Raw genomic sequence first — 15,329 nt, 5'->3', positions numbered from 1 at the left:
CTCCAACCCCAGTGTGAGTGATGTGGTACAGGAGCTGCACCGCTGTCCTGTGCTATCTGGACTCAGGGAGAAACCTGGCCAAGTGGTGCTCAAATTCAAATTCCGGATGGTGGCTGGTTCCTGGACGCCCGGCGGTTTGTCCTGGTATGTCCTTGGCCTTAGTGTCCTAGGGGGTTTACCTAGCTTGGTAGCGCGCTAATTGGCTGTATGACGTTAGCCTAGCGTAAAAGATTGCAACCCAATCTTCAGTCCTGGTGCGGCCCAGAGTTTGTGCTGCGTAAGCGTTGTCTCTGGAAGGTGGTGACGACGCTCGGGTTTTGAAGTGGTAGGGCATGCACTTTTGATGTTTTCCGGCATTTCCCAAGCTATTATCGAAAACTACCCCGTTGGCGGGAATCGGTTCCAACGTGGACACTTTTAGCTGGGAAACTAAAAAAAATAGCATCAACCGGCAGAATCGTGCATTGTTGGACTCTCGCGGCGGCTCATCAACATGCTGCAGCAAGAGCCGGGATTTGTCAGCCCAAGTGTCAGCGACCGCATCAGGCCGTGAGCGCAATATAGCGTTAAGCTTCTTGAACCTAAAGGGATGATTGCGCTTCAGCGTGCCGGAAGGTTGGATCTTCGTTTGAAAGCGATGCCCTTGCGCAAACGACAGCCAGGGCACAAAGCTTACTTTTTGCTTTTCACCTGCGCGACGGCGCTCTCGTGACATGGAGATGGGTTCCTCGCATGCTTTGGAGTCACGATTCTCAAGTGTCACGCGTTCGGTCCTGTGCGCGGTTTGTTTGCAAAGGTCAACAATGCGTAATTGTCGGATCATGTGCACGCCAACATGAGCTGAGCGCCCGTGTCCAAATACGGTGGAAGGCGAACATTTCCTGCGGGGGATGCGTCGGCGCACATTTGATTTAAAAAAGGAAAAAAAAATTTTTTTTTTTTAAAGTCAACAAAATGTGTACCAAATGTGTTGTATGCTGTGAATTGGAAATTATATTTTAGCCACTTCAAATTCCAACGAATGTCATTCCCGAATGCTCAATAACAACTCATGATGGGAAATCTTTAGCCGGGCTTGAATTTCCCACGTCGGTGTGCTCATGAGCTATGATTACATGATTTGATTTTTAAAATGGACAGAAGGACCAAAACATTAGTACATGAGTCACCAAAAAAATCTATACAAAAAATAAATATGTAAAAACATATATAAAGTAGAGCACTTAATGGAATTGACTAGGCATAAAAAATTCCTGGATTTTTGCTTTTCGCGGGCCAGGTACTCCTTGCCAGTCGTTGGCGCTATATTGCATCAGTTTATTGGCAAATCATCTGCATCAAAAAGAGGTCTTTTTTTCCCATTGTGTTAAATGGAAATTTTACGTATCAAAATACATTTTCTTAAAATTTGTCAATGAATTTAAATGTATTAGCCAAAACAATTAAAAATGAAAAAAAAAGATTTTATAGCTGCATGTTGACTTTTATCAAGAGGCAAACCAAACCTGCGAGTTGTCTCTCCAGCTTTAGGAGAAGTGTGGAAAGCATCCATCTAGCCATTAAGTATAACAACCAAACGCCCCCCCCCCATCCCCCGCCCCAATCCCTCCGGTGCAGCTAGTGAAGCGCAGCCTTCAGGCTCCAGCACGTCACCCGCAAGCGCAGCGTTACAACATCACCACCCAACGGCCCTGTCAAGGTCATCAAAACGAGCGTTGCTCCGAACACGAGCGGGCCGAGTAGGACAACAATGAGCTGCTCATCGGAGCGAGGCGGACATGCTCCAACCGCTTAGCCGTCGCGCTGTAAAAATAAATAAATCGGTAGACATGAAGTCAGATTTGCCCACATGATTGTTCACACTTGACATAAAAATGTATGAAAAATATTTTAAGGCCGTCAAGTTCGAATCGGTGACATTTGGTCAAATCTGATGCCATTTTCTAAAATTTTCCTTTTTGTATGTTTTGACTCATTTTCGCAAAAGGTGAAATAATGACAAAAGCAAAGTCGCTCGTGGTCGAATTTGATTCCTTTCTGGTGATGCTTTGTGATTCTCCCCACCAACGCTCGTTTGCTATTCCCGCGCCGAGCGTGCCTCGTGCTTCTTTTTTTCTTTTTTTTTTTTTGTCCACAGCGATGATGCACTCCCGCTGGCCTCGCTCTGTCCGACGGGATTCATTGAGAGTGAAGAGATAATAAATCATTGCTCATTATGTGCCTGCTGCTGCTGCTTAACACCGCACCGCACAGCTGGGGATTTTCCTGATTTTTAGAATATGATCCCGGCTAACCCCAGCTGACCCCCCCCCCCCACATACACACACACACAAAATTTCCACAAAAAGAAACAATTGGTTATTTCTTTTTTATTTAAAACTTCATATAACCCATACAGTAAACTGTACAATCGAATAATTCACAGTGTGTTAAAAAGAAATTATTTCAGTCACTTCTTTATTTTGATGTTATGTCGCTGAAAGTCCCCGCCTTTAACTCGCATGTTGGTTCTTCTTCGAATCTTTTCTTAACACATACACCTTCTAGTAAATCCTTTTTGTTTCATTTGATTTGTACAAAACCTTACAAAAACTATATTCATAGAAATTCTCAATGTCCACAAAGAAAACCCTGGTTGGCACCAACATGTTCGAGACATTTTTTTTTTTTCTTCTTCCGATTTTTATTTATTTATTTTCCTGACAAATGTTAGAAGCAGCACAACTTAGAGGAAAGGCATTGTGACTGTAAGCCCACATAACCCTGCCACAAAAAAAAAATATTGTGTATTGTGTAGCATGACATTATTATTGAAACTCATTCAAATAAATAAAAACATAAATCAAATAAATGATGAATTGCCTCCACCAAGGAATCAATTTAAGCATCAGCATCATATGGCAGGATTTTGTCCACATATAGTTTTTTATTTATTTTTTTTTTTAATGTGAAGTTGGCTTCTCTTGGGGGTAGGGGCACTAGAGGACTTCAGGCTAGGCGCAGAATCTTTATTTAAAAAAAAAAAAAAAAATATATATATATATTTTTTTGAAACAAAACAAAATTGTAAAACAATTATTCCTTGGTGGAGGTAATTATTCTGACAGTCTTTTGATCACCTGCAATGTAATTTGTGTTGTCCAGGGTAATGCGCACTTCCCTCAGAGGGACGCTCACATTTTACCAAGTGGAAATATATCAGTCGATTGATTTGTCCTCACCGATTAATCGTCTGGCCGATTCGATTGACTGATATGAACTCCGCAAAAGTGGCCAACACATTAATGTATTACAACATAGAAAAAGATAATGGTGTTCAAATATCACGCTCCAAAGAAAAATTGTCCAAAAAAAACAACAGTTGTTGATTTAAAAAAAAAATTAAAAAAAAAATTCTGTTATAAAGTTAACTAAACGCAAAATGACAAAGTATTGGAAAACAGTCAGATGTTCTGCCTGTAAATCATATCTTAACATTTTTACGCTTCAATGGATAAAAAAAAAAAACAACAAGTAATTTCATTCATGAGATGTTTATAATTAATTTGCCGATTAATCGGTTATTGGAAATTGATTCTGCCAAATATCAGAATCGGCATCAGCCTAATAAAAAAAAAAATCGACTAATTTCCCCATGTGACTGATGGCCAACCATACGATCACCGTAATAGAATGCATTTCTTTGAAATAATAACCATCGGTGGATGTGGGACAAAGTGAGGAAGTTGGTTTGACGTGAGCTCTCTATTGAAATAAATATTATCTATGACACTTTTGACTGTGAGTTCCTTTATAACAATTATAAATTTTAGCAAAATACATTTGTTTCCTGCTCATCTTATCTACACACTCTACTTTGCAGAAGGGATCGGATAAACAATTATACAACGGGTCTCTAACTCGACCAACGCTAAGGTTTACACACTCATAAGATAGAATTTTCAAATGTTTTTATTTTCATATCCATGTATTTTTTGCAAACCTCACAGAGGTTCGCCCGCGTGTTCAGGCGACACTTGCAGAACACCCGGTCCTTAGGTCCACTTGAACACACGCCGGGATGGATTGGATGAGATGACTGGAACTTTCGAGTTTGATACAAAACGGTATACGGGGTCGTTGGTTTCGGACGGCGCCCGTATACGAGGTTTCGAAGTTCTGAACTATACTTAAGAATCCGTAGGCACGCTCACTTATCTCTCTACGTACTGTTTTTCATGTGATTGTTTTATATATGCCCGAGATGCCTTTTTTTATTTATTACAATTATTCAAACTACGTGACAGCAAATCAGCAGCTCCTCAACTGGTTGCAACCGAGTCGTGGACTCCATTTTGCCTTGTCTGCTATCAAACGATCCGTTCTGCATGATTGATTACTGGATTTTTCGGACTATAAGGCGGAAAATCCTTTTTCCAAAAAATCGACAGTGAGCCTTATGTTCGTCTTATGTACGGATGGCAAATGGAAGTGAAATGAAGTTTGACTTATTTGCTGTACTGGTTTGTTTCCCGTAATGTGCCTTATAACCGGGTGCGCCTTATATGTGGAAATGTCCAAAGTTATTTACCTGCTCATTGCGACTGCATCTTATCCCGTGTGCCGTATAGTCCGAAAAATACGGTAGTTGATATTTACGTCACTTGGTCGTGTGTTGTACAAATTGCCCGCGGTTTGATAGATGACACAAAGACCTCTACTTTTAAAATTTAGCATCAAATATTCTTCACCTGTCCGTAACAGATTTGCAGATTTTCATCCCATTGAAAATTTAGCTAAAAAAAATCAACAGGAATTTTTAAACTGGATTTACACTGCAGGAGTCTAGTGACTCAATTTCATTTTTTATCAAATGCAAATACTTGCACAAATTATTCACGACATGCTGCGTGAACACTAAAATTGGTCATGTACGAGTTTTTGACATTTGAAGTGCTCATTCTTTTTTTTTCTTTCTATAAATTAGGAAATTCCACAAAGATGCCCGCCACTTTCCATGTTGCTAAGTGTAAACCATAAGCAAAGCCTGTCACAAATAGTCCAAAATAATAAAAATGATCTGATGCGGGCATGAACTTGAAATTGGTCACTTGGAGCTGCAGTGTAAATGTAAACGTTTCCGGTCTTGGTTCAATTTTGCGTTTGATCCGTTTCTGGCCGGCATGAGCTGCGGGTTCCCGATCCCTTGACATCCAACTCGCGATTGCGCGCCGGTCGTCTATTGAAAGGTCACATCTTTGGCAAGAAACGCTATGTGGTTTTTTTTCGTTAGTTTTTTTTAAACTGATGAACAGTCCACTCGTGTACGAAGTCATGCTCGCGTGAGGCCTAAAACATGGAAATCCCCGCCTGCCTGCCGCCGCCGCTAAGGTGGTTTTACCTCGCAGCGGTGATTTAATTGCTTGCGTCTAATGCAGTGCTTCTCAATTATTTTCTGTTACACCCCCCTAGCGAGAAGAAAACAATTCTCACCCCTACCCCTGCCGCAATTATAAATAATCTCATTTTTGTTGCAAAACAAACAGACACCGTCGAGTACTCGCTGCACCGCCACTGCCAACTAGTGGACTGGATGTGCAATTACACTTTATTGTAGTACAGCGGGGGGGAAAAAAAGCATGTTCCCCAGGGTCACACGTGCCCCCCTCAGAATCACATCACCCCCCCCCACACACTATTTGAGAAGCACTGGTTTAATGTCGTCATGAAAAACTTTAAACTGCGGGTGAGGAGGAACATCCTGTGGTTCGTTACTCAACACAGTCTGCTTGAGGTAACGTTACAACAACCATCATTGATAGTACGTCTGGTATTTATTGCCTTTTTTTTTTTTTGTTTTCCAGTCCAGTCTTTCAGCTGTTGTGTCGCGTGTTTTGGCGTTGCGCTCGTCAACGTCGGCCCGATGACTTCTTCTCCAAGGAACCAGATTGAAAAGATACTTTCTTCAGGATGAATTTTTTTTTTTTTTTATTGGGGGGGTTGGTCAGTTCCGCGTTGTCATACCTGCGTGGCCGACGCCGCCATTTTGAGTTGTCCGTGTTTGGTCAGCGTCCCTACGTCGCTGTGGTTGACGGTGAAGCGGAGGATCCCGTCGATGCCGTTGTCTCTGTTCTCGGGCAGCGCCCCCGACACGTTGCTCAGGAGGCTCTTGCCCTGCGGCGAGCGAAGGCTCACGGGAATACGGGGGTCATCCCAGCGCTGCAGCTCAGGTTGTCCTTTCCGGGGAGACGGCGGTCGTTGTAGACGTGCATGTTGATCACCGCATCCGTCTTGGCCGCGGCCGGCGGCGGCGGCTTGTGTTTCACCCGCCTGTCGCAGGTGAACGACAGTCTGATCTCGTCCACCATGGCGCTGCACAAAGACCTCTGGGCAAAAAGGGAGGAGGAGCGCGAGGGGGAGATGGGGAGAGAGGGAAGGGCCGGGCGGGTAAAGGCCTTAGCTTTAATTTGTTCTGACAGCACACGGTGTCCACAAAATGCAGTCAAATGTCACATTCATGTTGTGTGGGAGGAGGAGGAGGCGGAGGAGGCGGTCTGACTCTGGATCATGCATCTTGCATTTGTATACTTGCTGCATACAATATCGTGTCGAGCGTCGCGATTCGATTTGATTTTTATTTTTTTATTGCTGCAGCGATCCACAAACGAAATACGCATTATTTAGCTAGAATGTCAGAATCCTTCCAACCTAATCCTCTTTTCTGTAGATTTCAGATTTAAAACAAAAAAAAGACAAATACCAATAATTGGCCCGGCCGATCGTCAGTCTGCCCCCAATATGAAGTCCAAATGTCCATGTCGTTCCTTCAAAGACGACCCGAACAAAATCCACCAAAAGCAGACTGATGCTTTTCAAATCCCAACGGAATACTTCTTGTGACTTCCCCCGAGATGCGTTTGTGTGTGTCTTAGCAAGCCCGCACGCGGCGCATAAATATGGAGCAGGCGGCTAATGCGTATAAAAGAAGTGCAATGGCGTTGGCGGCGCGCGCGTGCGAGGACGTGTCAAGCGACACCACAAGTCATTAGTGCCGCTGCGAACGAGTTGTGTACTCGAGCGTGCGCCGCTCGCTCGGCTTCAACTCGTGTGAGCGTCTCGCAACAAAGGAAGGGGTCATCTGCGGCATCGAGTAATGGATTAATTCTCTTTGCTCCAATTTGCATTCACGCCTATTAAAAGAAGTAAATATTGTGGCCAAGGAGGAATTAGATTAGCCGGCGGCATGCAAATCCTTTTAGATCATGTTTGAACTAAATGCCGTGACGAGCGCGCCGCTTTCGGCGATGCGCGCGCGTCCTCGGAAAAATTTTTTTCAAAAAGAGGCGCCGCTGAACTGGAGCCGGCTTCTTTGTGGGCGGGCTTGACAAGGGACACATACCTGGTCGCGCTCCGCCGTCTTCCTCAGTTTGTAGACGAACTCGGCGATGGCCACGAAGACGGACAGCACCAGGCCGGACGCCAGCACGATGAAAATGCCGCCCAGGTTGTGGATTCCCATGGGGCCCGTCTCTCGCCGCTCGTCGTCCGAGCAGCTGTTGCCGCTCCACCACTTCTCCTTCAGCATGTGGAGGCGGCCGTCCTCCATGATGTTGAGGATGGCGATGGAGATTTTGTCCCTGTACGGCGAGCCTGCAAAGCAACACGCAAGGCCGCGTTGAATTCTTTGCAAGGAGCGCCAGCTGGATTGGATTGCGAGATAATGAGCTTCGTGCACAAAAAAAAAAAAAAAAAATAAGTCTCTGGTGCCGCGAAGCAACTGTCCATCATCCTCATATTTCATCCACAACATCTTGGTTTATTTATGTTGAGCTTCTTACGGCCGCAACCAGTGTGGCCACAGTTACCTTAAAAAAGTAACTTAGTTACATTTCGCTAGCTTGCGTGTTTTATATTAGCATAACGCGACCGAGACAATTAGCATCTTGACATGTAAATTCCCATTTTTTTTTTTGCGGCCCACCGCTTATCTGGGGGCAGGGAATTCTAGACTTCCCTCTCCCCCAGCCACTTTGTCCCGCTCCTCCTGCAGGATCCCGAGATACTCCACTCTAGTCTCTTCAGCGTGTCCTGGGTCATCCTCTGGGCCTCCTGCTCCGAAAACCTCACCAGAGAGGCGTCCTAACAAGATGCCCGAGCCACCTCATCTGGCTCCTCTCAATACGGAGAGGCAACGGCTCGACTCTGATTCCCTCCCGGGTGACGGAGCTTCTCACTTTCGACCGCTTGTATCCGGGATCTTATTCTTTCATTGAGTGAGTAAGTCAGAGTAGGAAGAGCATTCCAGCTCAGCTCAGCTCCCTCATCACCACGAGCGACCGATTAACTCATTCACGACCAGAGAACGTCATTCACTCCCATTGACGTATTTCGCCGTCAATGGGAGTGAATGAGTTATTAACTCATTCGTTGCCAGCCCAGGTAAAATCAATGTACTTTTTGACGTCTATTTCCGTCAATGGGAGTGAAGGAGTTCATGTATTTTATTATGAGTAGCAGTATTTACATTCACGGTTGTCACCAGACAGCTACAATATCCTCCGGTCATTTTTGTGTCTTACCGAGGGGGGTGCCGATTCCGTAGCCTTTGCTGTCGATGAGGCCCCCCACCTGCGTCAGGTTGCAGTTGTGCCTGGTGATGTAATCGATGGTGGTGGACTCCATAATAAGGGCGTAGTCGGACTTGAGCACCCGCTGGACGCCGTCCTCGATGGACTTGACCAGCGACGTGCTTGGCTTGCTGCTCATGAAGGCCCACATCTTCTCAAAAGTGGAAACTTTCGATTTCTGCCAGGAGCGGAAATGACGTCAGACCCGTTGTAGAAAATGATACATTGTCGTGTTTAATGTGGACCAGTGCTTCTCAAATTGTGGGGCATGGTGTGATGCTGAGGGGGGCGTGTGTGACCCTTTTTCCACCGTACTCCAATAAAGTGTAATTGTACCTCCACTCCACTAGTTAGCAGTGGCGCTCTCCTTGCCCATTGTGTGCAGCGAGTATTAACTCGCCGGTGTGTTTGTTTTGCCACGAAAATGCTAAGGGATGGATCGAAAATTCTGCATTGACAACAACAGTTGATGTCACGTGTTCCCCTCGCTGGATTCAACGCTAGCGTAGTGGTTCGCCTGCCTGATTTCGGTTTTATGTTCAGTGTTTGAGTTCACGTCCCTCTTGGTAACGATGGGTATATGAAAATAAAGGGGTTGCCTACCTCTATATGTCGCTGTACAATATGTGACCAGTTATTATCGTTAAGGACAAATAACAAAATTACAAACTAAAATTGAACACAATTTTTTTTAATGAAATTAACTGAACTGAAACTGCATTTCACATTTATTTATAAAGCAAAATTCTATTTTGTTTCGATATTCCGTTACAAATCACTCATTTGGGAATTGGAGTTTATTACATAATTATTTTAAAATTGCACCCCGCAAATACGCCCCAAAAAACTAAAACTAATGCTAAAACTAAAAAAAAAAAAACTAAAGCATTCAAAAAATTATAAAAATAACAATTCTGCTCTTAAATTGAATGAATCGGCCAAAATCCAAAACCATGACCATGCCTGCCTTTTGCCCGAAGCCTAAAATTGCATGGAGTGTATTTTCCGACCACCGCAGAGTGCGTTCCTTATCCGTTGCAGCCACCAATGAACACGATTCTATTGGCTTTGTCACAGGATTATAGAGGACATTGCGCTGAAGCACCGCACACGTTTATCCTCATAAGTGCTACTCGAGCAGGAAGAAGCCGCCGCTCCATTAGTCTCGCATCCTGCCAGGCTGCCGTCCCGTAGTATTTCATGCCGTTTTATACCAGGGTCACATTTATGCCGTGTCTAATCCGGCATAATTGCCGTCTTAACGACAGAGAATCATTTCAAATTGCCAGCGATGGGCGCCGTCCTGTTTGCTTAAAGCGACAATGTTGATATTTGGACGGAAAAGTGACAGTTTGGAGATACGGCGAGCGATGCCAAGTGGCGGCCGAGGCGCAAAGTTGAATGAGTTTTTAATCGTACGTGTTCGTCCGAGACGTGAGAAAAGACAAAGTTGGCAGAGAGCAAGCGACTTAATGCGACGCTGGCAGTCGTCCCTGAACGCTCCAAGAAATGGTTGGCAAACGGGAGAGCTGACAGACAGGTGACAAGGATTAATGACGGTTTATTCCGACGCAACCTTTCAAAACTAACGGCGTTCTTGCTTTCATGTGGGGCGATGAGCCAGCAACAATCGCTGGGGATTTTTGAGAAAATCCACTGTAAAACTTCAAATGATGGACAAAGGACTCCGATGAAAAATGGGGAGAAAACATTGCCAGATGATTTTGACAAAATCAAGTTGAGTGATTACAACGCGCCGTTTTTTTTTCCAAGTGTACGATTCAGTCGCCTTTGAGTCGTTTGTTTTGTGAAACGTATACACGATGTTTTTTATTTATTTTATTTACTATGCAACTGGTATCAACTAAAAAAATGAAGAATATTACAAAATAAATAAATAACTTTGGAAAAAGCAGCATCTGCAAGGATCACAGAGTTGGCATAAAACTCACGGATACAACTTTTTTTTGTTTTTTTTAACCCAATTTCCATGAAGACACAATTTTGCAAACGTAATCAAATCCTTTCTGCCAGCAGTGTGGTCAAACTTTTTGCGTACAGGGAATTCCCCCGGAATGACGGAGGTATTAAAAATTTTGGAGAAGGGAAAAAAAAAAAGTCATGATAACAAATTCGTATTTTGGGAGAAAAAATTGTTTAATGTCATGTAAGCTTAAGCTTTTTTTCCCAAGAAAAAAAAAAATCTTTTCAAGAACAAAGAAAAAAAAAATTCCCAAGCTCATCAGAATATTTGAACGTAAAAAATTAAGATGGCCCCATTTTAATCAGTCCATTTAAAAAATACAACCTTATTCTTTTATTATGCATTTTATTCTAGAAAATATTTTTTATTATTTAAAAAATATGATATTCTGAAAAAAAATCATTTCTTCTGGAAACAATATTACTTTATTTTTGTAATATTGTTCGCAATAGTCCACAACTTTATTCTTTCCAGGATATCGGATTTATGTCACCATACAATCGCAATAATATTTGAATCGGCACCAAAATAAAGTCATGAAGAATAAGTTTGTTAATGTTAAAAATGGCATTTGGAGCGCAGTGCGACATCCACATTTGTGTCTAAGCAACAGTTAAAAAAAAAAAACAATTATAAAAAAAAAAAAATACTTATACTCTACGAAATGATTGATAACAGCCACAATTAATCACATCACGTACCTTGAAGAAAGTCATCGTAGCGCCGTCGCGGACGACGCCGTACTCGATCCGCGTCTGCTTGGCAATGTCGTCGGCCGAGTCCATCGGCGAGTCCATCCTCTCCACGATGAGAAACGCGGCCAGGTTGGCCGTGTAGGACGATATGATGATGAGCGTGAAGAACCACCAGATGCCGCCGATGATCCTGGTCGACAAGGCCTTGGGCATCAGCTCGGAGCCTGTGCACAAGCCGGACGCCGTTCGAGCCTTTTAATCTCGAAAACGACTCGGCCGATCAAGGACAATTGCCGCCGTGTTTTGTTAATGAGCCGGCGGGAAGGATTGCGCGGCGTTCCAGGTAAAAAGAATCTCAGGGAAACGTTTGGCAGAACAAGCGGGTCAAGGTTTTAAAAGTGGATTGCATCCGGAGATTTACGCGAGAAATAAAAGCCTTTATGTAGTTCCTGGGAATCCTGTCAAATTAAACGGCAGTCATAAATGTGGATCACCTCGTCGACCGGTGCGTCGACTTTCGTCTACGCTCACGCGTCTCTCACCTTCAATCATTTTGTGATTTTTTTTTTTTTTTTTTTTTTTTTTTTTTTAATGAGTGTTATGACTTATAACAATGGCTCTTTAATATCCATTCATTCCTTCATTAAATTTCTATCCTGCTTTTCCCGTCTCCCAGGTGAGCCGGAGTCTTTCTCAGCTGACTTAGTCGCTAGACAATCGCAATCAGCAAACCGACGGGCAAGTTAGAGTCTGCAATGATGCAAAAAGGTCGTTTTTTTGGGAGTGGGGGGGGAGGGGTGAGAGAGGGTGTGATGGGGAAAACAAGCAACCAAACTCCACATTGGAAAGCCCAAGTTTAGATTTGAACGCAGAACATCCGACTAAAGAAGGCAAGTGAATCACTACTGAAGTTGTCGTGAGCAAAATCAGACGAAAAAGCAGCCAAGATTTGACCACCTAAAGCAGAGGTGTCAAACTCAAATATAAAGTGGGCCGAAAAGTAAAACTTGAACAACGTCGGACCAGCATTTAATTTTTTGATCACAATATTAATTCAGAAATTCGTCATTTTCAGTTTTTAAAATGATTATTATCATATAGAATGTAAAATGTTTTAGTCGTCATTTGGTATTGCATCACGGACCAAATATAATGACAGTGCGGGCCAAATTTGGCCCACGGGCCAGAGTTTGACACCGATGACCTAAACCACCCGCTCTAACCACCCCGGGGGGCCGACAATTTTTATGAATAAGGCCGGAGGCTCGAGGTCAGTACGGTAACTAGGTCGCGGCCACGGGACGAGGGACTGACCGACAAAAAAGGGCCAAGTGCCCAGCTCTGAAGCGAACATCCACGCTCTTAAGAACATGTCATTAATTAAGCGCAATTAATCTCATTTTAGTTGAATAGACTTAATTTCTTGTGCTTTTACTCAGACAGACCAGCCTTGCTCGTCGTACGAACCGCGACGCTAACTTTAGCGCCGGTCTCTGCGCTTAATGCAAAACGTTGCATTGGAGTGATGACGGAGGCGTATCTGTTGCGACTATTTGTCTTATGTACTCTGTGAATGACGGGCGAACCGTCCTTTAAGGTCACCCGGGACCCCAATGAGGACAAGAATATTTCAAGTAAATACGCAAATATATTCAAAACCCTTTTCATATTCTCCAGTAAATTCCATGTCATTTATTTTTGGACTAATGTGTGTAAACATGATCTGCATATGACATAAGATATCTTCAGGTGTGATTCTACGTCCTTGCGTGAGTTGTCTTCCCGGACTGTATCTATCAAGTCATTTCCAAGACCCGAGCATGTAGACCGTAAAGCCCGACATCTCCTCCGCGGAGCAATTCAGCTTCACCAATGGCCCACTGACTGATGCTAAAGTTACTTTATATCTCATCTCTGACAACCTTTAAAATACCCTTGCGGTCCGTGCACACTGTGTTACTTTCCCGAGAAGATTTATGACAGCAATTCTGAAGAGTAACAAGCCCGTGTAAGAGGGAGGAAGGCGGGCTGGAGAAGGAAGGTGGGGGGGATTGGGCGAGTGCGGCGCTCTTTAACCTCTCCCACCAAATTTGATTGCATTCGTCCTTTGTGGCTTGACGGAGGCATCGATGTGTTTACAAACAAGGGAGGGACGGTGCCATCCCTTAATTCACTGTGACTGCAGGGAGGGACGAGCGGCGTGCTTTTACGCACTTGTGCTGAAAAGCGCCAGAAGCGACGGGATTAAATTCCATGCCATAAAAAGCTGCCGTCAGCACCCGGGGGGGTTTTGGGGGGTCTGAGGTATACAGCGTGTGTAGAGGCGCCTCGGAACTCTCGAACAAATGCAAAAAAAGTAGATCAGTCATGTGCTGGCAGGGTTATAAAGACGTCAAAATGTTTGTTCTTACAAGAAGGAAACTGTTGAAGGTCCAATATGCGAGGACTGCTACACGTTCAGGGATGGAACGTCGATTTGACAAAACAAAGCGATGGTACCAAACGCCTGCTTCCAAGAAAGGAGAAGTGCTCAATGTTTATGCTAGGAAACATTTTTTCTGAGATTAGTTGAGTCACCCATGTGGATTGTCTTTGAAAGATTGTGACGGTAGCTATATATGGCGGAGAGGAAAATCAAGCGAATGTATAAACTTTACCTAATTTTATATCCTTGGTCTTTATTAAAAAAAAATACTGTAGGCGTGATCTGTGTTTATGCTAAGCTAGGCTAATTTTCTGAAATGTGGGACCACTTTACCCAAAGCTACAATCGAGAAAAAAAATGGCCAACACAAACCTTTAAATATGTGCACGCAGTTTGTTAATAAAAGAGAAACGCACAACTCTTCTGCTGAGCGTTGATTATTTTCAAATTTTAGCTAATTAAATTGCAGGGATTGTCTTGGAAAGGTCGTAATCCACCACATCTAAATGGTGAGTCTAGTTTAGAAACTAGACTGCAGTGGCGTTAAAAATTTGTTAGCCACGCTGTTTTGCTAGCGAGAAAATTAAGCTAGCATAGCAACCAAAAGAGATATTAGCTCAGTCATTAGTGTGGATTTTCTCAGAAAGGTGTAAAATTCGTTTGAGAAAAGGAAACCGCTCGATTTGGGTCGTTGTTGTTCCGCCCAAGTGTTGTTGACGCCGTTTGAAAGGACACCAAGAAGGCGCCATCTGTGGTCTTGGAATGCTAATGATAAAAAAATAAAATAATGCTAACCGTAATTTAATGGTGGGAACGTCACTTTTTCGCACAGTCCGTCCGCGTGAGCTGCTTTTCGGTACTTTTTGTGAATCTTAATTTCAAAGAATTTACTTTAAATAACGAGCAAAAGGAGCGTAATTTGAAGTGCATTTTCCAAGGCGGAGTCAAGGTAGCAGGAAATGATCACACGTATGTTTGTTGTCGAGCGCCGACCGCATTTTGAGCGCTTTGTTGCTTTGCCACCTCGCCGTCTTCTGTGTTCTTTGTGTTGTCGCTTACACCTCACTCCCACAGACAAGCTGCTACTTTTCTTTTTTAAACTTCTCCCTTCACTTAAACATCGTCATTTGCATTTTAAACGCGTCAAGAGAAATGGCTGCCTTCCGTCTCCGCCGCTGTCACCGAAGCTGGCAGACGAGCGTGGTGAAGAAAAATCTTGTTTAGGAGACGTCGACAAGCGACCGGCAGAATTTTATTTGATTTTTTTTTAGTGACTAAAAATCAAAGTTATCTTTGCACAATTAATTAGCTAACTCGTTGAAACAGAACTTACGGTTGGCGTTCCATTTCCGTCACTTCTTTAGGACAAATGACATGAAAGAATTTGTTAGCTAGCGTTGCTAACGGCGCTACTGCAAGGACGTGCGACGTCCCGGTGAAAAGGTCAACTCGACCTCTCATTCGTCACGACTGGACTATCCGTCCGAGATTCATGGCATTTCGCCTCCTCTGCACATCGTAGTGCTGACTTTCGACATGCTCACTTCAATAATAGCGGCGTCTAACTAGCTCATTTGGCCGCGATTCTCCTCGCCGGTGCTTCCAAAGCTCTCCCGGAG

At 43.7% G+C, this 15,329-nt stretch overlaps 1 protein-coding gene and 1 long non-coding RNA gene across 3 annotated transcripts in view; one reads left to right on the top strand and one right to left on the bottom strand.

Moving 5' to 3' along the window:
* Positions 1-15,329, top strand: part of LOC148328612 (uncharacterized) — a 76,635-nt gene that overhangs the window by 24,830 nt on the left and 36,476 nt on the right. The gene's annotated exons all lie outside the window — the stretch shown is intronic.
* grik3 (glutamate ionotropic receptor kainate type subunit 3) overlaps positions 2,355-15,329 on the bottom strand; it is an 82,495-nt gene continuing 69,520 nt past the window's right edge. For both annotated transcript variants that reach the window (XM_088307718.1, XM_088307719.1), the window contains exons 13-16: positions 11,292-11,509; positions 8,559-8,784; positions 7,379-7,629; positions 2,355-6,363 (exon numbers count right to left, since the gene is read on the bottom strand). In XM_088307718.1, the coding sequence (XP_088163844.1) occupies positions 5,998-6,363; positions 7,379-7,629; positions 8,559-8,784; positions 11,292-11,509 (1,061 nt within the window). In that variant the 3' untranslated portion in view covers positions 2,355-5,997. The remainder of the gene's footprint in view (positions 6,364-7,378; positions 7,630-8,558; positions 8,785-11,291; positions 11,510-15,329) is intronic.

The sequence above is a fragment of the Idiotropiscis lumnitzeri genome, chromosome 10 (genome assembly GCF_059441095.1).
Source record: "Idiotropiscis lumnitzeri isolate Australia: NSW breed Sydney's pygmy pipehorse chromosome 10, RoL_Ilum_1.0, whole genome shotgun sequence".
NCBI lineage: Eukaryota > Metazoa > Chordata > Actinopteri > Syngnathiformes > Syngnathidae > Idiotropiscis > Idiotropiscis lumnitzeri.
Note: the sequence above shows the minus strand (reverse complement) of the source record. Positions and strands in the feature narration are given on the sequence as shown.